Below are 27,491 nucleotides of genomic sequence, written 5' to 3'. Positions count from 1 at the left end.
TTCCACTATTTTTGCGCTTTTGCTGCAACGCCTTGCATTATCTAACAACAGGGATTGTTTTACTATGAAGCGCCTCCGGGCAAAGAAAAGATGGCACCGTCCCATCTGTTAATGACCGCGTTGCTTAAGCAGGAGATGTCCGTCGGAGCCTGCTGCCTAAGAGCATGAACTGCTCCTGTGACAGAAGAAAAAACAAAAAAACAAACAAAAAAAAACCCTGTAAAGTCTGACAGCCGTGGAGCCCCGAACTCAAGAAGACAAAATAGAGCGAAACTAGAGCGAAACTAGTGCGAAACTAGAGCGAAACTAGAGCGAAACTAGAGCGAAACAAGGCTAATTTCAGGCAGAAGATGGAAATCTTTCTAAGCTGATGAAGCAGCAAAGAAAGAAAGGGGAAAAAAGCCAAAAAAAAGCTTTTTTTTTTTTTCTTAACGGGATCCAAAATCCAGATGGAAAGAGCAAAAAGGTGGGGGCGGGGGGGGCAGGAAGGGACAGCGGGGGAGCGGCGGGTCGGGGCAGGGGCGGCCGCGGCGGGTCGCGGCGCTCCGCGGGTTCGCGGCCCGGGCCTGGACCGCAGCCGGCTTTTCCCCTTCGCAAGATCGCGCAGAGCCAATGGCAGGGCCCGGTCCGGCGGCGGCGGGGCCGCGATTGGTGCAGGGGCTCTGCTGATCGCTGTGGCAACCCCACGGCTACTGAATGGAGGAGGATGCTTGGGGGGGGGGGGGGGGGTTGAGCGAGGGGGGGGGAAGGGGCTGAGCTTCCTACAAAACAGGGCTATGTGCGAGGAGAAAGTCCGTCAGTGCAGGGAAAACCAGCCTAGGGGGCACTTCCGAGCAAGCGGCGGAGCTGAGAGCTCGCAAAGGGGCCAGCAAGAGACAAAAGAGAAGGGAGGGCATAAGCGAAGGAGAAGGGAGATAGCAGGGGATCAGCTGAGTTAACCCACGCCAGGAAGGCTCTTCCCCTCCCAGCACATCCCCTGGAGGCGCAGGGCTCCCAGTTCCGCCGAGAAGACAAAGCAGCAGCTGGCCCCATGGGGAAAGGGGGGGAGAAAGGAGAGGAGGCCGGGGAGCAGCTCCGCTTCTACACCTGGGAGGAGATCCAGAAGCACAACCTGAGGACGGACAAGTGGCTGGTGATAGAGCGCAAGGTGTACAATATCACCAAGTGGGCAAACAGACACCCGGGGGGCCACCGAGTGATCAGCCACTGCGCCGGCGAAGATGCCACGGTAAGGACCCACGCGCAGACACACACGGCTGCCTCCAAGCTCCCAGCAGCAGCCTCTGACAGGCCATTTCCTTCCCTGTGGTTCCCGAGAAGTGAGTCAGTCTTTGTGCAGCCCGCTGTCTGCCTCTCTGTCCCCATCTCTCTAACACCTGCTGTACATTCAGCTCATCCCTTTCGCTGCTTTAGCACCGAGGAGCAAAAAAAGGCCGGTACGGACTGATGCAGATCCTTGGCCATCAGCTCCATTGATCCGTGGCGGTTTGCAGCATCTGGAAGATTGCTTGGTAGAGACGGCTTGGCTCTGCTCGAGTCCTGCTGTTTGCCTTTGTCCCTTGCTTGTGCTGGGCCTGGAGTTCTGGTTTCATGATCCAAGCGTCCCAAGTCGTCTCCTCTTCGGCGGGTAGCTTCTGCCATGCAGAGTTATAGCAGCCAAGCACAAGAAAGGGTTAAATAGGAGTCTGTTTCAAAGTCGCTTCTGTGAAGAGGGTGAGGTTGAGGCTTTAAAACAAGGAGCTTTTTAGCTTTTTCCCAGGAGGGAATTCTCTTGAGATTTCTGTTACAGGTTTCTAAGAAAAAAAGAGAACCATTCGCTGCTGCTGCCACAGCTGCTCCTGCAGTTCGGAGTTGGTTTGCTGCAGCTACCTCTCACATTTCAACAACTTGGAGGGGAGGGGAGGAAAATGCTTGAAAAGGCAACAAATTGCCTCGGAGATTTTTGTCCGCAGCTTCCCCCAAAGCCACCTTCTTCAGAAGCGCAGCCGGAGGGAATGTGCTCACCCCAGCGCACCACCCCATAGCTGGTAAAAACTGAACTGCCTGAGAGCTTTTCAGAATATGTGCAGGGTAAGCAGCAGGACAGACCAAGCTGTAACATTAACTGTTTGTCTCCCACAGCTCTTAGCACCTTAAGCAAGGAGGCTCTGTGTGCGGGCAGAATTAATTAGCAAGAATTACTAACACTTTCCACCAATCTGCATTTGCTCGTGGTCACCAACTCGGTGGTTATTCTCCGTGATTTTCCTTAAAGTGCTGAAAGGGATTTTGATGTTCCTTCCCCCTTCCAATGAAACCACTGAATGAGTGGCTTTTCCCATCTAAAAGAAGGGAATGGGCCAGGTTTTCCTCTCAGCTGCAGAAGTGCAGGCCTGTTGAAACCAGAGGAGTTAGCGCTCCTGTCCCCAGGTGTTTAACTCCAATACCTCAACTAGAAATCAAAAAGTATTTGGTCTTGCATTTGCCTCCAATCTTTGCAAGAGAGACTGAAACACAGGTTTGTGATCCTACCGCTCTCGATTCTCCTTGCATCTCCTCCCACCTCCACGGAGTACACTGTACATATATAGTACAACTATATTCAGAGCACACACCATGAAAGCACGGTCGTAGAGTGCGTTGAAATTGCCCAACCCACACTGAGCCCTGAAAGGGAATTGGTATCTGTTTTCCAGCTCCCCTAAGGCAAATAACATTTTACTGCCAAAAAAAATCCCTCTCTCTCTCATTCAGGGTGAGAAAGCCTTGGCCTCCACTCTGCCAAGGCCTAACTGGCAAGGGTCATTCTGTGCTGCAAGATACCACGACTGGGAGAGCTTAGGGGGAGGAAAAGGCCGTGATAAAACCTTAGTTCAATATGTTTTACATTCGTGGTTCTTAAATGGCTCTCATCCTTCTCGGGTTGTCATCAGCACCACATGCAGTCAGGACCCGCAGTCCAGCAAACACGCACCAGAGGAAGCTCAGGAACTTGTCCATTTAGATAGACCAGTACTCTGAAGAGCCATGTCTGTCCAGAACCGCAAGCTGGCACTGATGGACTCACTGAACTCTACTTCCCTGCTGGGCCACTCCTAAAGATACCCTGCTTGATGATGTGTGAGCTCCTCTGCTAATTCATCGCAGGATGTTTGCAAGAGAGCTAACTGAGAAGCTCCCATGACAGCTCGCATGTTCAGCACACCCAGCTCAGGCTGGTCAAATCAAGAGTGTCAAGGCTAGCTTAGGCATGCATTTCCCCTGCAGGTACTAACAGTACTCAGCATTCAGTCATTCCAGGCCATACCTTAGCATATTGATGCAGCATGCCAGGCTGGGACAACCCGTTCTGGTATCACATCATGCGTGGTTGCCTTCAGAAAATGGTAAGATTTAGGGTACGTGAGGGTACCTTGCAGCCTCTCTGTCTTTCAGAGATGTGCAAGATCCTTCCTCTGATTGTGCTGAGCACTTCAATGCTCAGCTGCAGTTCATACCTCAACAAAGCAAAGCTGCTTTTACCAAAAGAAGTTGGGGTAATTCCCACTTGCATATTACCATAAGACACCTCAGCTTACCTGGCCAATAGACCACAAAGTCAGGAGGTCGGGTGTAAATATCACATGGCACTTCTCAGGGTGTATCTTCCTCCTTTTTCTCTCCGTCTCCTCCAGCACAGCACTGAGGATGATTCCAAACATCAGGCAGGTGCATTGCACTCAGGACCCATTAGTTGAGGAGATATGTGAGAAGTAGCTAATTAAAAAGCTACTCCTTTGTTACCATAGTTTTCTGTCCACTAATGGTAAGAGTATGCAGGAGATGACATTCTCTCTGCTGCTCAGAGACTATACTGAAAAGGTCCCTTCTCTACCTATATCAGTTACAAATATGGGTATTACTTCTTAGCCACCTCTACTTTCCTACTGCCAGCATTTCCTTCATGACATGGGCTTGAGGCACCAGTGAAGGGGAAGATCAGTAGCATCTTTCCATCCAGCTCAGAAAGAAGCAAGGCTATTAAGTCCAGAGATGGAGAAGACAATCTCTCCCTGGAAAAGTCATGACAGAGCATTTATGAGCCTGATTCGACAACAAATAGGCTGCTGGCAGGAAAGGCGGCCAGGCAGAAGCTGCAGTTGAATTGCCCCTCCATTAATACCACAGGAATCAGAAAGAGAGATCTCCAATCACTGTGATTGAGTGGTAGCCAGCCAGATTTCCAAGAACTCTTTTTTTTTCCATTAATTAAGCAATATTGAGTCAACATTCTTTATTGCTTGTTAGGTGTTCACCCTGTCCCTTTTTTTCCTTTCTTCCCCTTTTTCCCTCTCAAATATTCCCTCCCAAGTTAACACAACCTTGCAGCAGGTACCATCAGATACTCACCTCCCAACTCATTCTGATCTTCCTTCCTCTTTTTTCCCCTTTTACACCATCTGCCAATGATACCAGGGAAGGAAACCAGCAACGAGACCTAACGTTTCAGTGAAACATTCATGAAGGCTCATCTTTGGACCAAGGGCAGAACGCTACTGTTGCTGGAGGCACTAGTAAAAGTCTTCTGCTGCCTGCAGCCTTACTTTGTCATCTGTGGCAAGTCAGTCTGTTAGTGTCCTGTAAAAGGGAGAGAAGAGTATTTTTCAGCCTCAGGACTGTGAGCATAATACCAGAGAGGGTGACGTGTGTAGAATTTGGACACTCCAGTGCCCTACAAAAGAATTTCACCTCCGTTTCATTTCTAGCGTTCAGGTTTTTCTCCCCTTACACTTAAATGACTTTTTTTTTCTTTACTCCTTCCCCCATAGCCTCTGGCATTTTACGGATTTCATAAGCCTCTAAATTATTCCACAGTATTTTCTTTCTCTCCTGCACCTGTAGCTAGTTTTTCCTCTCTCCCTCCCTATGCTCCATCTCTAACTTCTCATATATCATTTCTTTAACCTCAAATTAAATGACTGAGATCACCTTTCTTTCTCCCTTCTCGTACACCTCCCACAGCAAAACTTCTGCGGTCAGAGTATTATTTTGAAGCTCCATCCGAAGCCTTGTTGTCGGATGAAAGTTTCTATTGGTTTTGGTGGACTCTGGAACCAAGCTTGTTGGTAGGTATTTTTTAATACCACAGCTAGCCTTTTAATGGAAGAAAGCTCCCAGACAGCTCAGCTGGACACAGGGAGCACTTTCCAGTCTGCTCTTCCTGTTTAGAGCAATAGGCAAGATTTGAGTTGGCCCCTACAGTTTTAAGGCAATGGCACAAAGGAAGATAGGCAACTTGGCACTTCTGGCTTCTGTTTTTGTTTCTGGTTTTTTTTCTGTGCCTTAGTTTTATTTAATCATAAAATGAGTAATGCAAAAATTTCAACAAGATGAGAGGAGACTCATTAGCCAAGGTGTCTGACGAAGTTAGGAAGATAAACTTTCTCTAACTACCCCACCTTTAAAATCATTGGCCTTCAGGCCTTCGTGAGATCTATTGGTTTTCTCTGCGAGGAGTGAAAGGCATCAAGCTTTCACTAGACCGGTTTAAAGCCTGATGCAGGGGGAGCATAGGGGTAAAAGAAAATAAGCCTTCTCCACAGCTGGAGCTCTCAGGCCAAGTGCCATCTCATAGAGGAGGAATTTAGACATTTAAATGTAATTTATTGTGGGGACCCATATAGCAGGCAGTCTCAGCAGTTCATGGGACTAGATCTTTACAGCTCTCCCAGGTGAATTTCTAGAGTTAATTCCAGTTCTGTGCAGTAAGGAAAGGGCAAGGACAAAGTAAGGGGTCCTGACCTTTGTCAGCTTTCTCTCCCTACCACTACCTTTGGGGTCAAAATTCAAGCTATGCCATGTGGAGGGAGGGGTGTGCAAGATTTCACTACTAGCAACAGATGCGTCAAATGTATACTTCATGCCGGCATAGGTTGGATATGGGTATATGAAAACATATAGAAAGGGGAAGGAGTAAGGTAAAAGAAGAGCCCATTGCATTAGAGGGAAAACCCCCAGACACTGAAGAGGACTAAAACATAGAGATGGGGTGAACTTGTTCGTCCTGGCATCAAAACACACCACGAACAGGGCATGGCACTTCAGTGTGGGAAAAACTATCAGAAGTCTTGAACATATGGAAGAAATATTATTCAGGCAGGATTTCCTGCTTTCCCAGCCTCAAGAGCATATGCTCAAGATGGGATTTACTTCGCAATTTTACTGAGGCACCAGTTAGATTCTGCAGCTGAAACCTAACAAACTAATTATGTCTATTATCAGGTGTTTGAGAGACCACAGTAAAATACATCCAATAGTCAAGGCACATCCTGAACAACAAATATGCAAGCAATCTCACAAGAGATTAATGAGCCTGTGACAGGGACAAGCAGCTGTACACCACAGAACAGTAGAAATGACAAGAAGTCTTATTGCATGTCTTGGTAATTATCAGCTCTTCACAACTGTTAACCCACTTAGCATATTTCAGACCAATGAATAAAGCTCTTTGGTTTAGGAGCTTTTTTGAATGGGGTCTTCACCCCTGTAGGCTTTGATAGCAAGCACTTTAACGCAATTGCTTAAAGTTCTGGTGTGCAACCAAGTCTTTGTTTGCTTCTTTGAGACTTTTTAAAGACATTTCTATTTGGACTTGCAAGGAAAATCATGGAGATAGAATTACCTGTATAATATCTAGCATATGGAGGAGTCAAGATAGCATTCAGCTATTCATCTTAAAGAACAAAAAGAGCAATGTAGACTTCCAAATGAGAAGTCAGCACTCTTTGCTCAGCTGTGGTAGTGCTGGGGTCCTCAGGACTGGCCCATGCATCCAGTAGTACTTCTGGTATCCACAGCCACATCTGGGCTCGATCACCTCTGAGTTTTAAGGAAAAGCATTCCCTCCATTTCTCTGCTCTTTCTGTCATTTGACCCCACCATCTCCACCTGTGAAAAATGGTTTTAAGGACCCAGACAGTCCAGATCTTGCTCTCTTATGAATGTTTCCTAAGGTCATTGCCACATCAGGTAAAACATCTGTTTGCAGTTGCAACAACCTACTCTAGGAAACATGCTCTACATCTAACTAGAAGAGCTGTCTTTCTGTTTTTGCAGCAGCACAGAGGGTTGCCACAATGTGCTTATGATTGTCTGGTGAGAAAAAAAAAATGCTCCCGGGGCAGTCACTGGCCTAAACTCAAAATGAGTGGTCTAGAGATAACTGTCTCAGGGGCACAGCAGAGATTAGTAACATCCCTAAATACAGGGCATTTCTCAGAGATCACCAACATGTCCTTGCCCAGAATAGCGGAAGTACTTAGAAAGGATAAACAGCAACAGAGTTCTTAAGTAGTCACAGTCATAGGATTTTTGTTTGCACCTAATACTTCCCACTTCATACTACTCAGGGTTTATAGCACAAAAAGAGAGCTATCTCAATGGTGGAACCATACAGTGAACCAAGGTGGTGTACTGCATTCATAGGTAGGCATACACACATAGTTTCTGATTTAGATTGATTTTCTGAGGGATTAGGAAGTGTGGATCACATAATCCTTTTTTCTTAATGGACAGTTGAACAGGACATGTAAACTCCCCTTTCAGATTAATACTTTTCCCATAGTCCTCAGATATGATTAGCCTACAGGACTCCTAAGCCATGTTGCAGGAAAACCAGGGTCTGAGCTGGTCTACTTTAGGAAACACAGTTAAAAAGAAATGGAGTAAACAAAAATACATAGTTGTTCTTTGATGGAGTTTTTTATCCCCCCGATTTAGGTCCAAGAGGACCTATATCTTTTATTAATACATTCAAGGCACACTTGGTATCTATACAGAGCAGATCCTTCAGCAAGACCAAGACCTATCGTGAATATCTATTCACTTACAGGGCAAATAGTCCATTCCTTCCTAGCCTGCACTAGGTGAACACCAAGCCACACAATATGAAAACAAAAATCAACCCACTCTCTCGAATTGCCTCCTGGCAGCAGCCTCTCAAAGGGTGTTTATATCCTGATGGGGATTTACACAAATTCCTATCTGCCTACCTTCCAAGGGAATTAACAGGATTTAGGTATTTAGTTGCTTAGGAAATTTCTTGAGGCACCTTTCACCATATGTCTAGAGAGTACCTCACATCTCAGCTTTCACTTCCTGCTAGATAAGCAGTTTCAGCAGCCTCGACTCGTACCGCATTGAACAGCGATCAGAGAGACAGGAACCAGAGTCCGGTACCACTCATTCAGAATAACACAGGGGGCTGTTGCAGAGAAGGACAGTGCTGGAGATGGGCAGGAATGGTGCAATGGGTAGGAGCCAACAGCTACTTCTGAATTTCACAGTTACTCGTATTTCTGCTCCAGGATGCCTTCCAAGCCTTTCATATCAATCCCACCTTGGTGCGAAAGTTTCTCAAGCCATTACTCATCGGAGAGCTCGCTCCAGGGGAACCCAGCCACGACCGAGACAAGAATGTGAGTATTTGTTTCTAACCTGGGCTTTATAATAGATGTGATTTTTTTTGCTCTCAGGACGTCCTCCAGGTCCCTATGTGAAAAACCACTGGACAGATTATAAAGCCCTCTTCATTACAGGCAGCTCCAGAGAGGGAGAAAAAAAGTGCTCGGTGACTGAACGCCTCTATGCAGTGATGTGCACGTCCCAGTAGAGATTAAAATGTGCGTGGGAGGGAGGTGAAACATCAGACTGGCAGTACAAGCCTTCCCTTTCTGCAGAGCCACCAACAGCTGTCTGTGGTAATCACGACCGATTTCTAGCAGCCCGTTCCAGACGCCCGGACTGGAACGATCCCATCCTGAAGGGAAACATGGACGGAGGAATGTGCACTGGGAAGTGTGTGCCAGCTCTTGTGGCTTGCGTCCCTCCTGCTATTCCTTCTCTTGGGACCAAGTTCTGAAACACGTGTCATTGCTTGCGTGTTATGTGGGAAAGAGAGGGCGGGAGGAAGGGAGGGCTGGAAAGACCTCCAAAGGGAAGTTGCTCACAGCCTCAACAAGACAAATCTCTGCCACTGTTTACTCCACAGCTCCGTTTTGGCAGAACACCCCCTGCAAACTACTGCTTCAAGACTCAAACTGGCTGAAGTGAAACAGATGTCTCATTTCAGCAGCTTAGGGAGCAGCAACCCAGCAGAACCCCCCATCCACTCCACTTTCTCAATACCAGCTCTATATCCCTCCCAGATGACCCATTCATTTCATTCATTATTTAGCCATGCTGTGCCCAGTGCCTAACTCCCATCCCGAAACCCAGTCTCATTCTGTTATTCTTGGCTGCCTGTGATTATGGTGTATCTGTATCACTCACAATAGAAGCGATGACTGTAACCGGCTCTCACCCTGCAATGCCCTTCCTGAACAACTGCACGCTAGCTGACCCACATATTAAACAGAGCATAGCTACTCTGACATTGTGCGTCCATCACCAGAGCTCAGAAATTATCCATAAGTAATGGGATTGAGTTCTCTCTTTCTCCAGCTGTCCCTTCAATGCTTGTAAAGCTCATTGAGACTAGCGTGAGCAGCTGATGCTGATGCAGCTCTCAACGCAGCAAGGTAGTGCTGCTGGTTCAGAGCAGCAGGCTTGAATTACCCTCCTAGCTCAGGGTGCAAAAGGTCAGGATACAGGCTAAGACCAGTTGGGCCTGAGCTTATTCAGAGGGAAGTGTGATGAAGAGCTTGAATATAATAGGAGTAGGAAGACAGGTCCTTACTTACTTACTTACGGGGTAGGCCAGCCGTTGCAAGAAACAGCCTGGGTCCTTAGTATGGAGACTTAGGCTTCCTAAAGCACATTCAGACCCATTAGAAGATTCATGCTGAGTCTTGTACATCCATTTTGCAGTCCCAGCTGGTGGAGGATTTCCGGACCTTGAGGAAGACAGCGGAGGATATGAACCTATTCAGAGCAAGCCCTTGGTTCTTCTCCCTTTACTTGGCCCATATCATTGCAATGGAAGCTTTGGCTTGGTTAATGGTTTCACACTTTGGTACCGGCTGGATCACAACTCTCATCCTTGCCTGCATCCTTGCGACTTCCCAGGTGAGAAGTAGTAGGCACAGAGCATACGGCTACCCAAATCGCCCTGAAGGAGGTTGGTGCATGCTGAATTTCCATGTCAGATTAATCACCAATGCGACTGGTAAAATGTTCACAATACACCAGCCCCCACTGTGCCTTCTGGCCACCCCCACCCACTACTGAATACCCCTCACACATACCTCTTCATACCTCTTGGACCTTTCCTTCCGCATATCCCTCCCCACAACTGAAACAGAGATCTTCCCCTTAACGCTTCTATTCATTTTCTATCTCTATTTCTCTCTCTCTCTCTCTCTCACACACACACACACATATATATACACACACTCACACAACTTGCCTTCCATCTTTATTTCCTTTTTTGCTTAACTCTGATTTCAGCCCACTAACTACTTTAATTTCCTTCCTCCCAGGCCCAGGCAGGGTGGCTGCAACATGACTTTGGACACCTTTCTGTCTTTAAGAAGTCCGTGTGGAACCACATAGTCCACAAGTTTGTGATTGGGCACCTGAAGGTAAAGGTCATTCTGTACCCAGGGCACTGTAGAAGCAGCTGCATCCACTTACTCGGTCTGTGCCAAAGCACAGTGCTCTGAGCTGTTTCACAGTGAGCCAGTGTGGGGAGGAGAAAATAGTGGCCAATTCCACGTGGGGCTGTCGTGCAGAAGAAATAAGAGAGCCCGGCCAAAGCTGTTGCAGATCACAATAGTTCCACAAGCTTCGGTGGAACTGCACCAATTTATCACGGCTGGGGATATAGCTCATGAAACTGCATGAAATGCTATTTCAACATCCTGTCATATATCCCCCATGTCCTTCACTTCCCTCACACTAAGACTTAGTAATGTTTTAAGTGACCCATACAGCTATATCCTGTCCATTCCAGATATCCTCAGAACTTCTACCCTGGGCAAAGTCTAGTGCAGTCCAAGCTTTTCAGCATCCACCTGCAGAAGGAACTTCTAGGGGATGGGACACGTCCCTGGCCATTCTTACAAGCCCAGTTTGTCTCCCCTCACTCTTCATAGGCACAGGCAGTAGATGGAGACCAGTAGCAATAATTAGTAAGGTAGCAAGAGGAAATAAGCCTACCATTCAGCCACAAATAACAATTTCACCTGTGGGAAGACACAGTGACACATAACTCACCAAAGTATAGCTTTCTTGCCTGTTCTGATGATTTGGGAGATCCTTAGCCAGGGCAAAATAGCCTGGCATTACTGGTTTCAGTGGACCCATATCAGCAGTCTCATCACAACTGGCAGTTTAACCACTTACTGTTTATTGCTATTTTTAAAGTAAGTAACAGTTTGGGCACAATCAAAGTCACACCATTTTAGTTTGCGTGAGTGGATGGGTAATCTTACCATTAGAGGAGCTGTGCTTTTTTTTCTCCTTGTTCTTGCATCTGCCCAGGGTGCCTCTGCAAACTGGTGGAACCACCGTCACTTCCAACACCATGCCAAGCCCAACATATTCATGAAAGACCCAGATGTGAACATGCTGCATATTTTCGTCCTCGGAGATTCGCAGCCTGTTGAGGTAAGGCACAGTGGGTGTAAAGTGGAATAGCGTTGTCCTAGAGGGCTTCAGAGAATGCTTCTCCAAAAGCAGGAGTTGGCTAGTCTTGTTAGACATACGCACTGCTCAAAATGCTTAAAAAAAAAAGACATGCCTCATCCAGGGCTTGCATCTATATTGTCTGACAGGAGTTTGGCCCTCGTATCTTCCCAAACCTTGAGTTCAAGAGCAAAGTTGACTGTATAATTCCCTATCCATTTCCTGTGTTAACCACAATAAGGGAAATCAGTACCTTGGCTGCATTTCTGAGGGCACTAGCCAACAAAGCTGAGTTGGAAGAGTGAAAGTTTATGGAAACTTTTTGCTGGCATAGGCCAGCCACAAATGATTTTACCCTTACTTCACACCAGGGACAACTCAAGGACTAAGGGCCACATCTTGACTAAGTCAGTGGAGCTACAGTAGATTACAGCAGCCGCCCTCCTGGAACAATATTCTTACAGTAACTGTGTACCAACATGTTGCTCATGGAGTAATAGGCTATGTTAAGGCGTTTTGATTCAGTCTATCATTCCAGAGCCAAAATATTTACTGTTTGCTGTGTAATAACCTGCATGAAGGAAATAATGTACCGTTCTTGGTCCTTGAACAGTGTAACAAGGATTTTAGTTTAAAAAAAAAGGGAAAAAGTCAACAAGAAGTACAATACAGGGAAATGCAAAATGAAAAAGCTAATGCTTTCTTAGCCAACTTTTATACTATGAAGAAAGTAACTCCAGGCACATGTTGGAGAGGCCTGGTATCTGGACACATACAGGGAATTTCTTCCCTGTACACACAGAATACCCTGTAGGCACAGAATTTTTGAGACAGAAAGGTCCATTGTATATGATCAAAATGAAAGCCTTCTCCTGTGGTTTAAAAAGCCACTATCCAGAGGATGTAAATCAATATCATGCTCTTAAATGTGTGGGTGCATCCTATTTGAAAATCCTGTGCCTGATAACCGAGTTTAAAAGTAGCTTATGGTTCCCCCACTGAAGGAAAAATTCAGAATGCAACATGTATGGCAACAAGGAAAACTGGATCTTCCTCCTATAACACAGCTGAATTACGGCCAGCGTCAGCATACCTTAATATTCTTTCACATTTGCACATACTCGAGCCTTCCCTGAAATCTCACCGCAGCGTGAATTGACTGGGCACTTCAGTCCAGCACTCAAAATCACCAGGAAGCTCTTTCCACTATCTAACCAGAACTTCCGTCGGTGAAATGTAATGTGATGGTTACAGCCGCTCACTGTGAACTACAGGGAAAATTTAAATTCCTTTCATGTCATGGATCAGTAAGCAGATTTAATCTGTCACTTATTTGTACTCCTGCCACTCTTGCTATTAGTCTATCTTTACTTCTATAATCTACTGATACCAGTAATCTCCTGTGATTGCAGCAGGCCTCCGGCGCAATATGTTACAGGCTTCGGGTAAAGCCCTTTATCAGCTTTCCTGACTGTAGTGCTACCAGCTCTTAGTTGCACTTGGTGCGGCTGATACGCCAATGCAACAAGGCTTCCCTTCATTGGGAAGTCGCTACGCTGGAAGCAGAAGCGTGAGTTCCCACCAGTCTGGATTCTCCATGTAAGCTTCTTGTGTGAACACTCCTGGTGCCCCAAAAAGACACTTCTGCGTAGTTCTAGGTTTTTAACCAAGGGGATGAGGTTACGAGCCCAGATGCTCTCGACTCCCTCTTTTCACTGAAGAGAAATGGGCACTTGCAGGAAGCAACAACTAAAAGGTCCAACCCTGTCTTTGGAGAAACCTCTCCGTTTCCTCTATCTGCTGTCTGTGGGTGGACCACAGCAATGCAGGACTCGGTGCAGGATAGCTGTCAATGACAGTGCTCTATTCCCAGTCTCCTACATGCCAAACTGTAGTGACACAAACGTTATAGATTTAAACATGTCCTTGGGGCTTCCCATAGTAACAGCGAAGGGCCACCTTAGCTTTCCCACTCTTGGCATAATAAGCTTTACAAGACCTTGTGACGGCAGCAGTTAATAGCACAGATGACTGCATAAGTCAAAATGAACCAGCGGTCAGGCCATTTGCTTGGAAAACTAACTAAGGTTCAGTGCCTTCCTCTGCCACGGGCATCCTCTGTAATGACTTACCAAAGGTCTGACTTCTTTATGCCCTACATTTGTAAAGGTAATGATGGAGATAACATCAACTCTTATCACAGCCACAGGCATGGCAGAAGGTAGAGAAGTGCATAAAAATGCTATCCAGCTGTCAAGTGACAAAAAAATGATCTGTATATCAAGCCAGAACACTTTAAATAGGAATTTATACCTAGCACAACTGGGAAGGCAGGCTATAAAATACATGGATATAAAATGTTGGCATGCAGAACAGCCCTAATCTCTGTCCAGGATCAGCCAACATGTTTTGAAACACTCTCACAACACTCTAGAAGTAACACTGGAGACAAAGGTAGGGTTAGATAACTTTGTACAGGTTAATTCCTGCTGATATTTAACCATACCAAATACTTTTTATCTTTATTGGTGTGGGAATTAGGTCAAAACTTCCCAGTTCCAGCTAAAAAGAATTAATAAATAAAGAAGTATTGCAGCGAATATCCTCTTATGTGTGGGTGTCATAATCCAAGACTGAATTTTCTCATCTGTGTCCTGCAGTATGGCAAGAAGAAGCTGAAGTACCTGCCTTACAACCATCAGCACGAGTACTTCTTCCTTGGTGAGTATCTGCACTGCACTCTTCATTTTTCCCGGTGGTGAGGGGAGTTGAAGGCTCTTCACTTTCCAGACCCTGCTGTGTTAGCAGAGCAGTTCCTTACATCCCAGCTCATCCTTTCATTCCTGAGGCTTGCAGTCCCCTTAATGGTTTACTTGTACAGGTCCCACAGTCAGTTCAGTACATCCTCCCCAGTATCCAGGCATCCTTAACGCTGCCAGCACAGCCATGTAAAGCAAGGCAAGCAGCTGAGCCTGGGAACCTCTCTCAGCGTGCAAGTGGCTCCGTAGAAGCGCTGCGTGTCGCCACTCGATGCTTTTTGATAGCTAAAGATGAACGGGCAGGAAGCAGAGCCTCCTTTCTTCACAGAAAGGCAATCGCCACGTTGGGGTTCCCCCATCACCAGCACCTTGCGTCTCCGACCAGTACCAGGCAGGCTTTCCCTGGCACCAGTTCCTAAATCACTGGCTCGCTCTCATGTCACACACCTTTGCATTTCCTTAGATGGCTGAAACATTTCCGTTTGCTTTGCAGTCTTCCCACCTCTGCTCATCCCTGTGTATTTCCAAATCCAAATCATCTCGACCATGATCAGGCGCAGGTTCTGGGCGGTGAGTGAAATGTCCTCCCTGTTCTTGTGGGGCCCGGCTGACTCCTAAGGCATCGCACGGGAGCGGGGAGAGAGGCCAATCATCTCTCCAGTGCAAGAACAGTCGCCAGAGGGAGGATGGACAGGGCATGCTTTGCTGTACTAATTACCCAGCATCCCTAACATTACCAGCAAGACCATGTTAAATGGGAAGGGGCAAGGCAATGCCTAATGTCTTCTCTCTTCCCCTAGGACCTGCTCTGGGCTATTAGTTACTACATGCGCTACTTCATCACGTACATCCCATTCTATGGCGTTCTGGGATCCCTGTTTCTCCTCACTTTTGTCAGGTAGGAGATAAGGGGCCTCCCTTCCGCGCTCCCCTCCCTCCAACATCAACTAACAGAGTCTCAGCTATACTGTGTCCCATGGGCCTTCCCTCTTTAGGTTCTCTGTAGGCATCTTCCCCACTCTGTGTTACCCTGAGTATTTTCACTCCTTCACTTTTCTCCTGTCATCACCCAATTTTACCTTCTCTCAGTAGAGCTGGTTCTGCTGCTCAGCATCTGCCTCGGTCCTTGCGACAGCTCAGGCAGGATTCCCCTTTCTTTCCTCATTCCGTGTTCCCACACACTGCCCGATCCCAACGCACTTGCACGTTTTCCGCTTTCACCTAGGCTAAACCCTCCCAGAATACCTCAGGCAACCCGGTTCACTAGAAAGGTAACTCGGGAGCCACCCGAAGCACTACCAGCCCCTGGGAGTGAAACAGAATGGTGGAGGTTGGAAGGCACCTCTGGAGATCACCAAGTCCGACCCCCTGCTCAAGCAGGGTCACCTAGAGCACGTTGCCCGGGACCACTTCTCGCAGTGCAGCAGAGCGCGCGGCCCGTACGCTGCATGCATACATGGCATTACTTCCACACGCTCAGTCAGCACCTCAGAAAGCTCTTTCACACCGCAGAACGAACAGTGTTCCTACCTCTACCCTCCAGTTTGAGCCCTCCAAAGCTGCATTTCACCCCTCCTTAAATCTGTGGAGAAATGTTTCTTAATATATCTAGATTTTCACTGATCTTCTACCCTTTGTGATTACCAGGCCTCACAGTGTGCTACTCCCAGTGTAGAAACAGTATTACTATGCTTATTGCTGTTTGGCTGATGCATGGAGAGTCCAGCGAGAGACCTAAAAACATGAGCTATGAGCATGAGCTGTGAAATGAATCGGGCATGGCAGGGCTTAGAAAATTTACTCACCAGACGGTTACAGTATTCCAGATGGCGGCACTGAATTTGTATTTCTGTCCTGCATGTAGTAGCTTCTAGTCTTCTAGCTAACAGCAAAGGGCTGCATTTAGTGCCACGGTCAGCATTAGTTTTAGGAAAACACTCTATCACGATAAAAAAACACTTTCTAAAATATTTCACTTTTTGAGGAAAAGGAAACAGCGACAGATGTGCAAAAACCTTCATAAAAACAGAACTTTCCCTTCCACACAACTTAACATCTCTGTTCATGATTTAAGTTTTCACAATTGCAATAGACTTTGGTTCAAAAAAAAAAAAAATAAGGGGGGGAGCTTCAAAAAACACTGATTTGTGTAAGTGCCTAGCCAACCTCTTTGGTGTGAAAACAAACCAAAAAGCTTATAACAACCAGCCTGTTATTTCTACCCCATCATGTTCTGATTAAGCTAATAATGCAAGAAGCAATGCTTTCCTCTTGTAAAATTGTTTCCAGTTGCTTATGAATCATCAGGCCACATTTCCCTGTTAACAGTAGTTTCCTCATAATTCAGGCAGTGAGGAAAGAGCCCCGGGGGATTTATAAAGCAATGCAACATTGTGAGCAGCCCTCCCACTGCTCAGAGAAAACAAGATGCTTATGGAGAGTCACCAGTTTTAATCGTAACACAAAAGGTGCAAAGCCAGATAGAAGCATTTCTGTTTTGTTTTGACCCCAGGCATGAATAATCACTAAAAAGGGGAGATTGCTCTAATCAGCTGGTGCACCACATAACAGGACTCATTCATCCTCTAGCAGATAGATTAAAACACCAAGCAAAACAAACACCCATCAAAACCACATCTGGTCTTCAAAACAATTCTGAGATCTTGCTTCACTTAGCTCACTCCTTTCTGTGGTAGTGTGAAATTACTGCTGGTGAAAGCAGAGATTGAGATCAGCTGCTCTTTCAGAGAACAAGCCCAAAGACTATATCAAGGACAGTTTCTGGACATCTGTCTTGCCAAAGTACATCTCAACCGCAACACAGAGAAACCACTTCGGGCAAAAAGAAGAAAGTGGGTTTCTACAGATTATTCTACAGGTGCTGAAAATGCAGTCATATACCACAAGACATAAACAAGCCGCTCTAAAGTGATAAGCAGCCCAGTGCAGAGTTGAGAGTTATGGTAAAGGATATGGAAGGAAAAAAAAGAAAGAAAGAAAAAGAGGGCAGGAGGGGAGGAAAGACAGGGAAAAAAGAGGTAAAAAAAAGTGCAAAAGGTCAATCCACTTCCAAGGAAGAGAAATCAAGCAGAGGGTTAGTCCAGCAGGATATCCTGGTTGTAGTGAACTGTAGTTGCAGTAGTCCCAAAGCTACAAAGAGAGGAAGAGAAATTCATTGCAGAAATGATTCTCTCCACTTTCTATGGAAAGAGACTTGTTTAGTACCATATGTTGGAGAAATACTTCCCTCACATGCAATGCCTCCCGCTGCTCCCTGTAAACCCCACTCTCTCGACCTCATATCCTCGTCTGCAACCTAAAATGTCGTGCTTTTTCCTCTGTTGTTCAAGGTTTCTGGAGAGTCACTGGTTTGTGTGGGTCACCCAGATGAATCACATTCCAATGGAAATTGATAGTGAGAAGCACAGAGATTGGCTCAGTTCTCAGGTAACTGGGAGGCAAAAGGATACCTCTGACTCCACTCGCCCCAAAATGGATCAGAAATGTATTCAAAGAGTGGTTGCATTATCACTGTCCCTAGCCATCTCCCACAATGCTATACAAAGTAATAGTCCCCTGTCTCTGCCATGAGCCTGTTCCCTCTAGAGCAAGTAGTGCTGATTCAAGACATGGAAGTCCAAACTTCTGTGACAAACACGGCAACCAAAAGATTATATCTTGTTCCTTCAGATTTGAGGCCGTGTCAGATTCAAGCAGTGTGGTTTGACTTCCTTGTGTGGTGTACATTGCTATAAACATATGAAGAAAGAGAAGACCCTCAACGCGACTCACTGTGCTAACTTTGGCTAATGTGAATCCATGTGTTTTCCTTGTGCTGAAAACACATCAACCCCCATTGAAAAGAAAGCTCAGTATATTTCTAAAGATCGTATCTTGGGAATAAGGTCTGAAATGAAAGCCAGCTGCTTTCAGTGTCTTTTCAATGCCTGGCCAAGCGCATCCACCCTGCTGAAAGGATACTTCTTATTTGTAGTGCTCCAAGTCCTATTCAGACCTGGAGGATAAGGAGACCAACTTTGCCACTGGCCCTATGAATTTGGTAAAACTGAGCTGGGAGAATAAATCACCTCATGCATTAATTACTCTAATTAGGAACTGTAGTTATTAATGGGGCCTTGAACATGAGCTTTCAAAGTCTAACAGTTACTTTCTCTTCTTTCGTGCCATGCTTCGCTAAAGTACCTTCGTATTTGTTTAACACTGAACACGTGAATAGGCTCACCGAAGTCATGGGAACACTCAGATATTTAACTCAAGCATTTGCTTATGCTCTTTTTGTGACTGTAACAGAGAGCGATTTAGAGAGAGAGCAGTAAGATGTGCATGACACAAAGAGAGCAGAAGCGTGAGCGGGTATGAAAGAGAGAGAAGCCTCTGACACTGATGTGGTTTTATGCTGCATCTTGCGGGGGTGAGGAGGGTGTATCTTCTGCGATTACTGTGTAGGATTCACAGCTTAGCCAGTTAAGAGTGTAAGAGGATTTTAAGACTACCTACTTTTTACAATAGCTAATAGCAAGAGCGACTAAGAAAATATTTCCATGGTATTCAGATCTTGCACTTAAATCAAACACACTGGGTAATAATTAGGCAGGATGGGGAAAAGTCGGCTTCCCATGCCCATCATTTTTTCCCTCCACCTTCCCTGTCTTGGCCCTGTTGTTAACCTTCTGTTTTTCAACTGGACAGCCTGAGATGCACCTCTATACTTGGACTGACACGTGACTAGTCACCAAATCCGTAAACTGCCTCTTTATATTGTCCCCTTCACCTCTATTGAAACCTCCAGAAGCACTAGCAACACAGCAGACCCCGAGGAGATTAAAACACCCCTTACTGCAACCAGATGCCTCACATGGCAGCCTTCTGCACTCTGATGGCTCAGCAGTGCAGTGAGACGCATGTCTTTCTCCAGTCCTTGGCACAGGCAAGAGGAGCTTTGTGCTGATTGCAGGGTGAGAATTCACTACTATTCACAGCTGCTTTCTTGCCTTCACAGCTGGCAGCCACCTGCAATATTGAGCAGTCCTTTTTCAATGACTGGTTCACCGGGCACCTGAATTTCCAAATCGAGCACCAGTGAGTATGGGCCCAGAATCACCTGGCCACTACCGGCTTGCCACAACCCTGGACTTGAGGCAAGGGAAAGACTCCTAAAGGCACATGTGTGGGGGATGGGAGAGAGTCTTTGGAGCACTACTGAATATCAAGAAGGAAAGAAAAACCCAAACTAATTCGGGTCACCTTCTCCTTCTACCACCAAGCATGGCATATTTTCCCTCTTGCTACTAAATACTTCAGCCCTCACTCCCAATTTTCATTCCAGGTTTTAGCTAGCTAGCAGTGGTAGGAATCTACCAATTACAATGGCCATGGACTCACATTCCTGCACTTCTACACTAACTGCTTGAACCCTAGTGTCCATTTCAGAAATTTCCTCTCCCTGACTAAAAGCACTTTCAGCGTTGTATAGTCTTGGGGCAGCCGTGTGGGACTGTCTACACTGCTGGGTACCAGGTTTTGGGAAAGATATTGAAAACCAGAGCCATATGGACAGTCAGTTACCAGTGGCGATACAAAATGTAAAAGAGAGGGCATTTAAGGTTCAATTGTTTGCTTTGGAATTTTGCTTAGAGAGAAATTAAATCCCCATTGAACAGCACAGGGAAAGGTGATCCCAAATTCTTTATCTGCTTCTCTGTTCCATGAGTTTCCAAAAGGGGATCACTGGCAGGTCCATTCGGCAAGAGATGTTAGTTATTGCCCAAAGGAAATGGGCAGCTGTCTCGGTAGACTGAGGCTGTTTCCTCACTCCTGCTTCCCTCGCATCCCTCTTGCAGTGTCTTCTCTTTCCTAAAACTGACTTCCGCTATCTTTCCGAACGTGGCTTTGTTTCGAGGCGTGACAGAGTGGCAGGAGAATCAGCACATTCAGTTTTCACAAGCCGCCTTGAAACAAAGGACTGTAAAGCATGGATTTCTCTCTCAGCTTTTCTTCTGTCTGCTTGTATAGCTTGGGAAGGAGATGGTGATAATTAGCCCAGGAGACTAGGCTGATAACTAGGAGAAGGCAGAAGGAGATGCCAGTCCCTCAGGGTTCAGCTCTAGAGTTCTCAGGCTTGTTTTCTCTCTCTTCATTCAAGCTTGTTTCCAACGATGCCACGCCACAATTTCTGGAAGGTTAAACCTTTGGTGAAGTCATTATGTGCCAAGTATGGAGTCCAATATGAAGAGAAGTCTCTTGGGAAAGCATGCATAGACATCGTTGGGTAAGGGCCTTTTAATACCTTCTGTACCCCACAATTCATTCTTAGGGGAACATCCTATCTTTTCTAGTGCAGAAAAACAGTACTAGAATTCAGGACACTATAGAAATATCTCTGAGAAATACAACGTCAATATTTCATAATCTGATGTCAACTAAGGTTGACCTTCATATCCCAGTCCAAGGAGCACCTGCAGAAATGTTGACTCTCAGCAGACGTGACAGCTCTGCGGACTTAGTGGAGTAACACCACTTGACAACGTATGGGAAGCTGCCTCACTACATCTTGGGGCAAGAAAGAGCATAACTGTCTGCCAGAGCAGCTTCTACAACCCAGAGCACTTCTATCCAAGAACCTAGGGAGGACTGAGCGATGAGATCACTACTAAGCTTCCCAAAAGGGACCTTTTTATAATACTGCTTTCGAAATGCAGTTTTGAGAGCTGGTCATTCATGCCTTAGGGAGCTCGCAGCACATCTGCAGGCTGCAAACTGAGATGAATTGAAGGGGAACAGCTTAGATCACAGCCCATGCTGTTGCCTGTTTGAGCCATCCCAGCAGCAAAGGGCTATTCCCTACAGGTGCAGTTGAGTACTAGACTTAATAATCCTTATCTGACAGATTTGATGTTAACGATTCTGTCTCAGTTACTCCAAGGAAGGCTACTTTTCATGACAGGGAACGCGGAGAAAGTATCCTGCACTCCAGGGATCCCCACCAATAAAAGCGGTCTCAGGGACCCCCTTCTAAGCAAGCGCAAATGAAAGCAGACTGGCCCTACCTAGATGCCAAAGGGCTGAAAACTGGCCCAAACTCTCCTGTGGTTCTCCCAACCCAGTTAGCCCAGGAAATTTCATGCAATCCTGAGACCCAGGGGGCTTATGCTTTGCATCCTACAAGACAGTCGCCACGTCATTATACAAATTCTCAAAAACCAGCTCCACCCGGCAATTGCTTGCCCACCTGATAGAAGGATCACCTCCCGTAAAACCATATCAAGCTACGTTTCCAGGTAGTTCATACACAAAGAGCAGGGGAAGGACTTACCCCGCATGATGAAAACGTTTACACATTCAGAGAGCCAAAACCAGATAGCTTCAACCTGAGCTTGCTCTGGTGCAGTCAGAATGACTTTCTGTGGAATAAATGGTGCAAAATGAGAGTTTGGACACCGGGACAGCATTGAGAGAGTGATCCCTGCCATTCCCCCCCACTCCTGTCCCAATTAGCAGGGCCCCCAGACCAAACACAGCCCTCCAGCATCCTATGTGTCAGTAGGACTTTGGGGCCTAAAAGAGCTTGGCTCTGTCAGGCATTTGCAGAACTGATGCAGGAGGGAATCCTCCCTGAAAATTCCCAGGGGAAAGTGGAAAAGCTCCTTTGTGGGTGCAGCGTGATGAGCCCAGACCGTTGTGCTCGATGACACTGCTGCTTCTTTAAGGGGAAGAAAGGCAGGTCACCACAAGGCCATTGGGACTGCAGGTGATACAAGAGACATCAGCCAAAAATCTTGCTCAGAGTCTGAAACTGGTCATCTCGGGGGCCTAAAGAGGAAAATAGGTCCCTCCTCTTGCTATGTCTGCCTACCACTGGGGGGAAAGGCATTTGGTGTCCCATAGTCACGTTCAGTAGCAGGCTCGTCCTTTGTAGGAATGGAACAACGGAGGCAAGATTCACAGGCCAAGCACACTTCTCTCCCTTTTCTTTCGCCAGGTCCCTAAAGAAATCTGGAGATCTCTGGCTGGATGCTTACCTCCATAAGTGAACTTGAATCTTAATGGGGAGATGTGAGTGCCAGGGAGGGGTGGGGGGGGGAAGGGAGGGGGTGATCACATGCGTGTCTTTCACTATCAGATTTCAGTCTGTATCCATGTGCACAGTTTGAGAGGAGTTTCCTGTCTTGTGAACTGTTACTGGGATGGGCTCAGACAACCCGTTTAATCCGGACAGATTGAAAAATGTGCTTGGCATAGTCTTCAAAGAAACGCAACACCTTCACTGCACTAAAACAGATGGAAGAGGGGGAGAGGATGGAGAAAAGGAGCATTTTAAAAGGGGCACGATATCCAACCCTCCTTCTCTCCACCAGGAAAAAAAAATTACTAGTATAATTCTAGCTCTACCTAAAAGCCCTTGATTCACAGACCAGTGTCATTTCTCAGGCTTCGGAGAACCTCTGCACCTGACTGCTATTTGCAGTCCGAGGACACCCAAGTCAGTTTATGCTTCTTTTCTCTTTCCCTAAGATTGCTTAGAGCCGCTTCTTTTTGCTATTAAGGAAAACTAAAACAGTCCCCGATCATCACCATGATAGGAAACTCAGGTGGGCTGCGCTCCCTGGCATCCTGCCTGCGGAAATCACACTCCACCGGGATCAGCAGGTGCTATATCGCGTGGCTATGTCGGTGCCCGCAGCCCTACTGCAGCTTTGCTGGAGTGTCCGTTTGTCCTGCCGTCTTTCTCTCTCTAATCATAGCATTCGCTTTAGCAAAGGTTGTGATATGGACCCTGCACCACTAACGTCCCACTGCCACTCGGCGAGGGTTTTAATACAGGACTGCACCCACAGCTGTATTTTTGCGGCCAGCTGCTATTTCCCAGGGGCTGCAGAAGAGCTGCGGGCTGAAGCACCAAGCTGTCTCCGTTGGGGAGAGGGACTGTTTTCCTTCCCTAATGAGCAGCGGGTCTGGCTTTACGAGGCCCTTTAGCAGCACTATGCTCATCAGCAACTTGCATGCAAAACACAAACAAGTCACATAGGGCAAGCCTTACCCGTTGCCCACGAATTCTTTGCAATGCTCCAGTGTAACCACAAATGGCCTTCTTTTACCTGAGGAGAGGCAGCGGGCAACAGGCTGCAAAAACACCTTGGGCAGTGTGCTGCAAAAACACGCAGCTCTGCCTGTTTGCTCACGCCCAGCAGAAGAAACCAACCGTTTCTGCTTTTCAGAGGCCAGCAGCAATGCCCTGTAAAGGTCTTGCGAACAAGGACCAAAGAAAAGAAGTTCTTTCTAGGAAGGAAAAAAAAAAAGAAAAGAAAAGAAAAAAAAAAAAAAAAAAGGAGCTGCACCCCCCATTCAGCCCAGCCCCCAGGCCCTTTCGGGGAGACAGCTGAGAACAGGATTGACCAGGCTGTGCTGGTGATGTGGACCCTTCTCTAGAAACCTCTTAGGATTTGTCTAAAATTCTGTTTTCTGCCCAATATCTAATTACCAAAATCCGCTTGGCCAATCTAATGGCTCATCCAGGGGTGCAGCTGAGCAGCTATTTCTCTAACAGGGAACCTAATCCAAAGCCCACTCCAGCTAAGGAGTGGGCTTTAGGGGGCTTTAGTTTAAAATGTAATACAGTAGAAAAGAGACAAACATATTCTTTAGTTTATGATAAGGGGCTATGATTTCCAAAACAGTCCCTAACTCCAGAAAACTTCAGAAAAATGTATTCCCAGCCCTCAGTTTTGGAAAATGAGATTACTGTGTTTGCAGACTGGAGAGTCATAGGCAGGATTATCACTTAACCTAGCTACTGATACTTAAGGTTTGTAAAGGGTTTATCATTTTGGTGTTCTTGCATACCTCTAAGGTAACAAAACCTAAATGTCACCAGGAATGGTGTTATCGTCACGGGGTGTCTGAAGCTCAACCAGACTTTGAACAGTCTTTATAGATGATTTCTAATAGCATAAATTATAATAGCCTTCCGGATGCTGTAACTTCTCAGACGGGTAGTAACGGGCTAGTTTGGAACGGTGGCTAACACTCTTATGACTGCCTTAATGTCTCCATCTCCTTCTGACTCCCTGAATGTATCTCTGTCACTGCACCAGCCTGGGACAACCACAAAAACACTGTAGGATCAGCAATGTTACCTTCTAAATGTTCAGCTTATTTTTCTGACAGTTCTTTTTTTTTTTCCACTCCTCCAGTCCTTGTTCCCAGAGCAAACCTCTTCTGAATGCAGGTGCCTCTTCCTCATTAGCTCTGTCCCCCCTTCCCCCCCCCCCCCTACTTTTCTTCTTGGGAAATTGTTTGCCTTTTAACACTTAGAGAAGCTGCAGGAGACTGGCAGCTTCAGCAGCTTGGCTTGCTGCTTGCCACTGACCAGTCTACTGGAAGGACTGTTTTTTTTACTAAAAGAACAAGTTTCCAACTCAATAGCCTGGCCTGGCAGCACCTGGGAGATAGCAGCTACAACCGAGGATGCCTGAAAGACTTTGAAACATTCCAGGAGAGCAACCACGATGGCACGATCTGCAGCATGAAAGGCAAGCTCTTCACCTAATGGGCATTTTTTTCCCCCCATGACTTTAGCACAAGATATCAAAGGGAAGAAAGGGGGACAGAAGAGAGCATGATATTAGCTCTCCCTTGTGCTCCCAGACCAGCTACTTTGCTTCTTTCAGACCCTCGAAAAATTCCTTTTTGGTGAAGAATGTTCAGTTGCCAAAATCCATAAATAAAAAAAAAGAAAGAAAGAAAAATGCAATGTTATAGCCAGAAGTGATTTCCAAATGTCATGTATTGTTCTTGCTGTTGCAAGATGAAAACATCCTTTCTGCAAAGAAGAGCAGGTCACCAGCCCTTCGTAACTGGCAGTGTATTCTTCTTATTCATTGTACTTCTGTACCCAGAAAGTTTGTCTTGTGAAAGTGTAAGATGCTGGTTACTCTGTCAGACGAAGCCTCTCTGGCAGCCTTGCTCATATAGTTTTGTTCCCTCTTAATAACCCAGCCCGCTATCTCTAAATTTGTTTTAGACACACCTTGATATGCAAGTTCTCCATGCATTAACTGGAGCAAGTCCAAGGGATCCCTGACAAAGAGCCCTGGAAGCCTGCAGAAACCCGCTGTGTTATAACCCCAAGTAGCACCACACTAATACCCCATTTAACTAGAGATGTTCTGGAAGTTTTACTGAAACTGCAAATGTAAGCCGTAGGTAGATGTAAAAGTCCATATGACCTGGCTGGGCTTTGGCCCCAGCGGGGACAAGATGCAGCAATTCCAGATGAGCAGCCCTTCGCAGGCTCCAATTAGCCATCAAAAGGGTATAAAACATAGAAATTTAAGCACGGTTTTGCCCCAGCTTTCTCACAGCCAATTAGTTCTCCTCTGAAAAGGGAGAAGGTGAAATCTCTACAGCTTTCTCTCTTGATACAGGTCATTCTTTTGCCCTGCAACAAGACAAACACACACAAAAAAAAAATCTCTAAAACATGCTTGGAGCTTGTCAGAGCTTGCAGATAAACCCAGCTGAATCACAGCACCGGCTACATGAGCCCTTGGCAATGGACAGAGGCTGTGGGTAGGAAACACACAGTTGTTTTGGGTCAGATAATGAAACAACAGGCAGGAAAGGCCTGGCTTTGCTTCTCTCGCATCACTCCTTAGCAAGGCTCCTGGGGGAAGTTAGAGGACCAGCACATTCAGAGACATTTGGCAGAGAAAAGTTTTCATTTAAGCAAGTGCGAGGAAGGCAACAAAAGCCTCTGGGCAGGAAAGAGAGAGGGCATGTGTTTTTTAGGAGGAGGAGTACGGAGCTGGGGAAAACACACGAAGGACCAGGCTGGGGAGGAGAGCATGACAGCATGGGAGAAAAAAAACACCACGGGGATGCGCAGAGAAGAAAAAGCAACTTGAAACCAGCTGCCTCATTCTCCCATTCTCTGTTAGGATCTAGCTGGACAACAGCTTAGGCTAGACACACTGGTTTTGCCCAGATGCCCAAGGCAAAAAAGGACAGAGCACTGGCTCAGGGCAAACAGCAAAGACCAGCTGCAGCTACAGCAGGAGACATCACTAGACGTCTCATGGCAAGCTAGATTTTGCACCGATTCCTGCTCTTAGAGCAGGGCCAGGACAGGTTTAACACATACGGTGCCTTTCAATAGCATGTTTCCGTCCCCTGCAAAGCACGGGCTTCTCCCACATCCTGGCTAAACTGGGTTAGCCTAGATCCTCGGCCAACAAAAATTAGTTTAATGCCATGGCTCTGTGCCAGCTTAGTGAACCAGCAAGAGGTCTCGCCTCCTGTTTTCAGGGAGAGGCACAAGGAGAGCAAGACACCTTGCACAGAGATTTTCTTCTTCGCATGCATTTGCAGAGCCTGAGAGCCCAGCTCCTCACTGAAATAGGGCTTGGGAGGCTCAGAGCACCAGCAGAGCTTCGCATCTCCAGATACCTTCACTCCTGGCTGCAGGGCAGAGTGGAGGACTCATTCTCTTCTAGGAGCAGGCTGACCAAATCTCAAGTCTCCATTAGAACAAAAGTGTCCTTTCCTGTAAGGAACTGTCCTGTCTTAACCATGGCCTCTTCTAACAGATGCTTTTCCAAGAAACCCACCCTAACAGAGCCCTAACACTTTGGATGTTTTCTAGCTGTTTAGACCTCAAAACCACGTTTCTCATAGGACAGCTCCTGATTATTTCATTCTTAAAAAAAAAAAAATCAGTAACTCAGAAGGAACTATTTTTTCTAGTGTATTCTATTGCTCAATAAAATCATAACTATTTGTTGGTCATAAAAATGCTTCATGTGATTTATTCATGAGAGTCAGGGCCAGGGCTGTGCTCAGAAAGAAGTTTCCTCTTGGCATACCTTCAGCAATACAAAACCACTGAAGATTAGTGCAGAGAAGCCAGTAAAACTAGCTAGGACATTTCTGGGACGTGAATGTCACCATCCAGTTTTGGCACTGAGGTCAAGAACATATATTCAAATTCAGGATTCTTAAATGCTCGGGGTAGGATTTGCCACGAAGGCTGATTCAAGTCCAAATTGCAGCTTTAGTCTTGTAATTACTGTTCTTGTTTATCAATTCAAAATCAGATCCCAGACTAGACTAGGAACTGTAAGAACACCAGAG

At 46.3% G+C, this 27,491-nt stretch overlaps 2 protein-coding genes across 2 annotated transcripts in view; one reads left to right on the top strand and one right to left on the bottom strand.

Annotated features, from left to right (window-relative positions):
* Nucleotides 1-3,700, bottom strand: part of LOC112991696 (acyl-CoA (8-3)-desaturase) — a 29,269-nt gene extending 25,569 nt beyond the window's left edge. Inside the window, exon 1 of the mRNA XM_064513303.1 lies at nucleotides 3,558-3,700. Coding sequence (XP_064369373.1) covers nucleotides 3,558-3,680 — 123 coding nt within the window. The 5' untranslated portion in view covers nucleotides 3,681-3,700. The remainder of the gene's footprint in view (nucleotides 1-3,557) is intronic.
* Nucleotides 746-27,152, top strand: LOC112991695 (acyl-CoA 6-desaturase). Its single transcript, XM_064513305.1, has 12 exons — nucleotides 746-1,228; nucleotides 8,325-8,435; nucleotides 9,826-10,023; nucleotides 10,437-10,538; nucleotides 11,440-11,565; nucleotides 14,244-14,304; nucleotides 14,836-14,912; nucleotides 15,143-15,240; nucleotides 17,693-17,789; nucleotides 19,363-19,442; nucleotides 20,506-20,631; nucleotides 22,342-27,152. Exons 1-12 carry the CDS (start codon nucleotides 1,031-1,033, stop codon nucleotides 22,391-22,393), a joined length of 1,326 nt encoding a protein of 441 aa, XP_064369375.1. The 5' UTR covers nucleotides 746-1,030; the 3' UTR covers nucleotides 22,394-27,152.
* The last annotated feature ends 339 nt before the right edge of the window (nucleotides 27,153-27,491 follow it).

The sequence above is a fragment of the Dromaius novaehollandiae genome, chromosome 5, assembly GCF_036370855.1.
Source record: "Dromaius novaehollandiae isolate bDroNov1 chromosome 5, bDroNov1.hap1, whole genome shotgun sequence".
Classification (NCBI taxonomy): Eukaryota; Metazoa; Chordata; class Aves; order Casuariiformes; family Dromaiidae; genus Dromaius; species Dromaius novaehollandiae.
The sequence above is the reverse complement of the archived record's forward strand: the minus strand, read 5'-3'. Positions and strand labels throughout refer to the sequence as shown.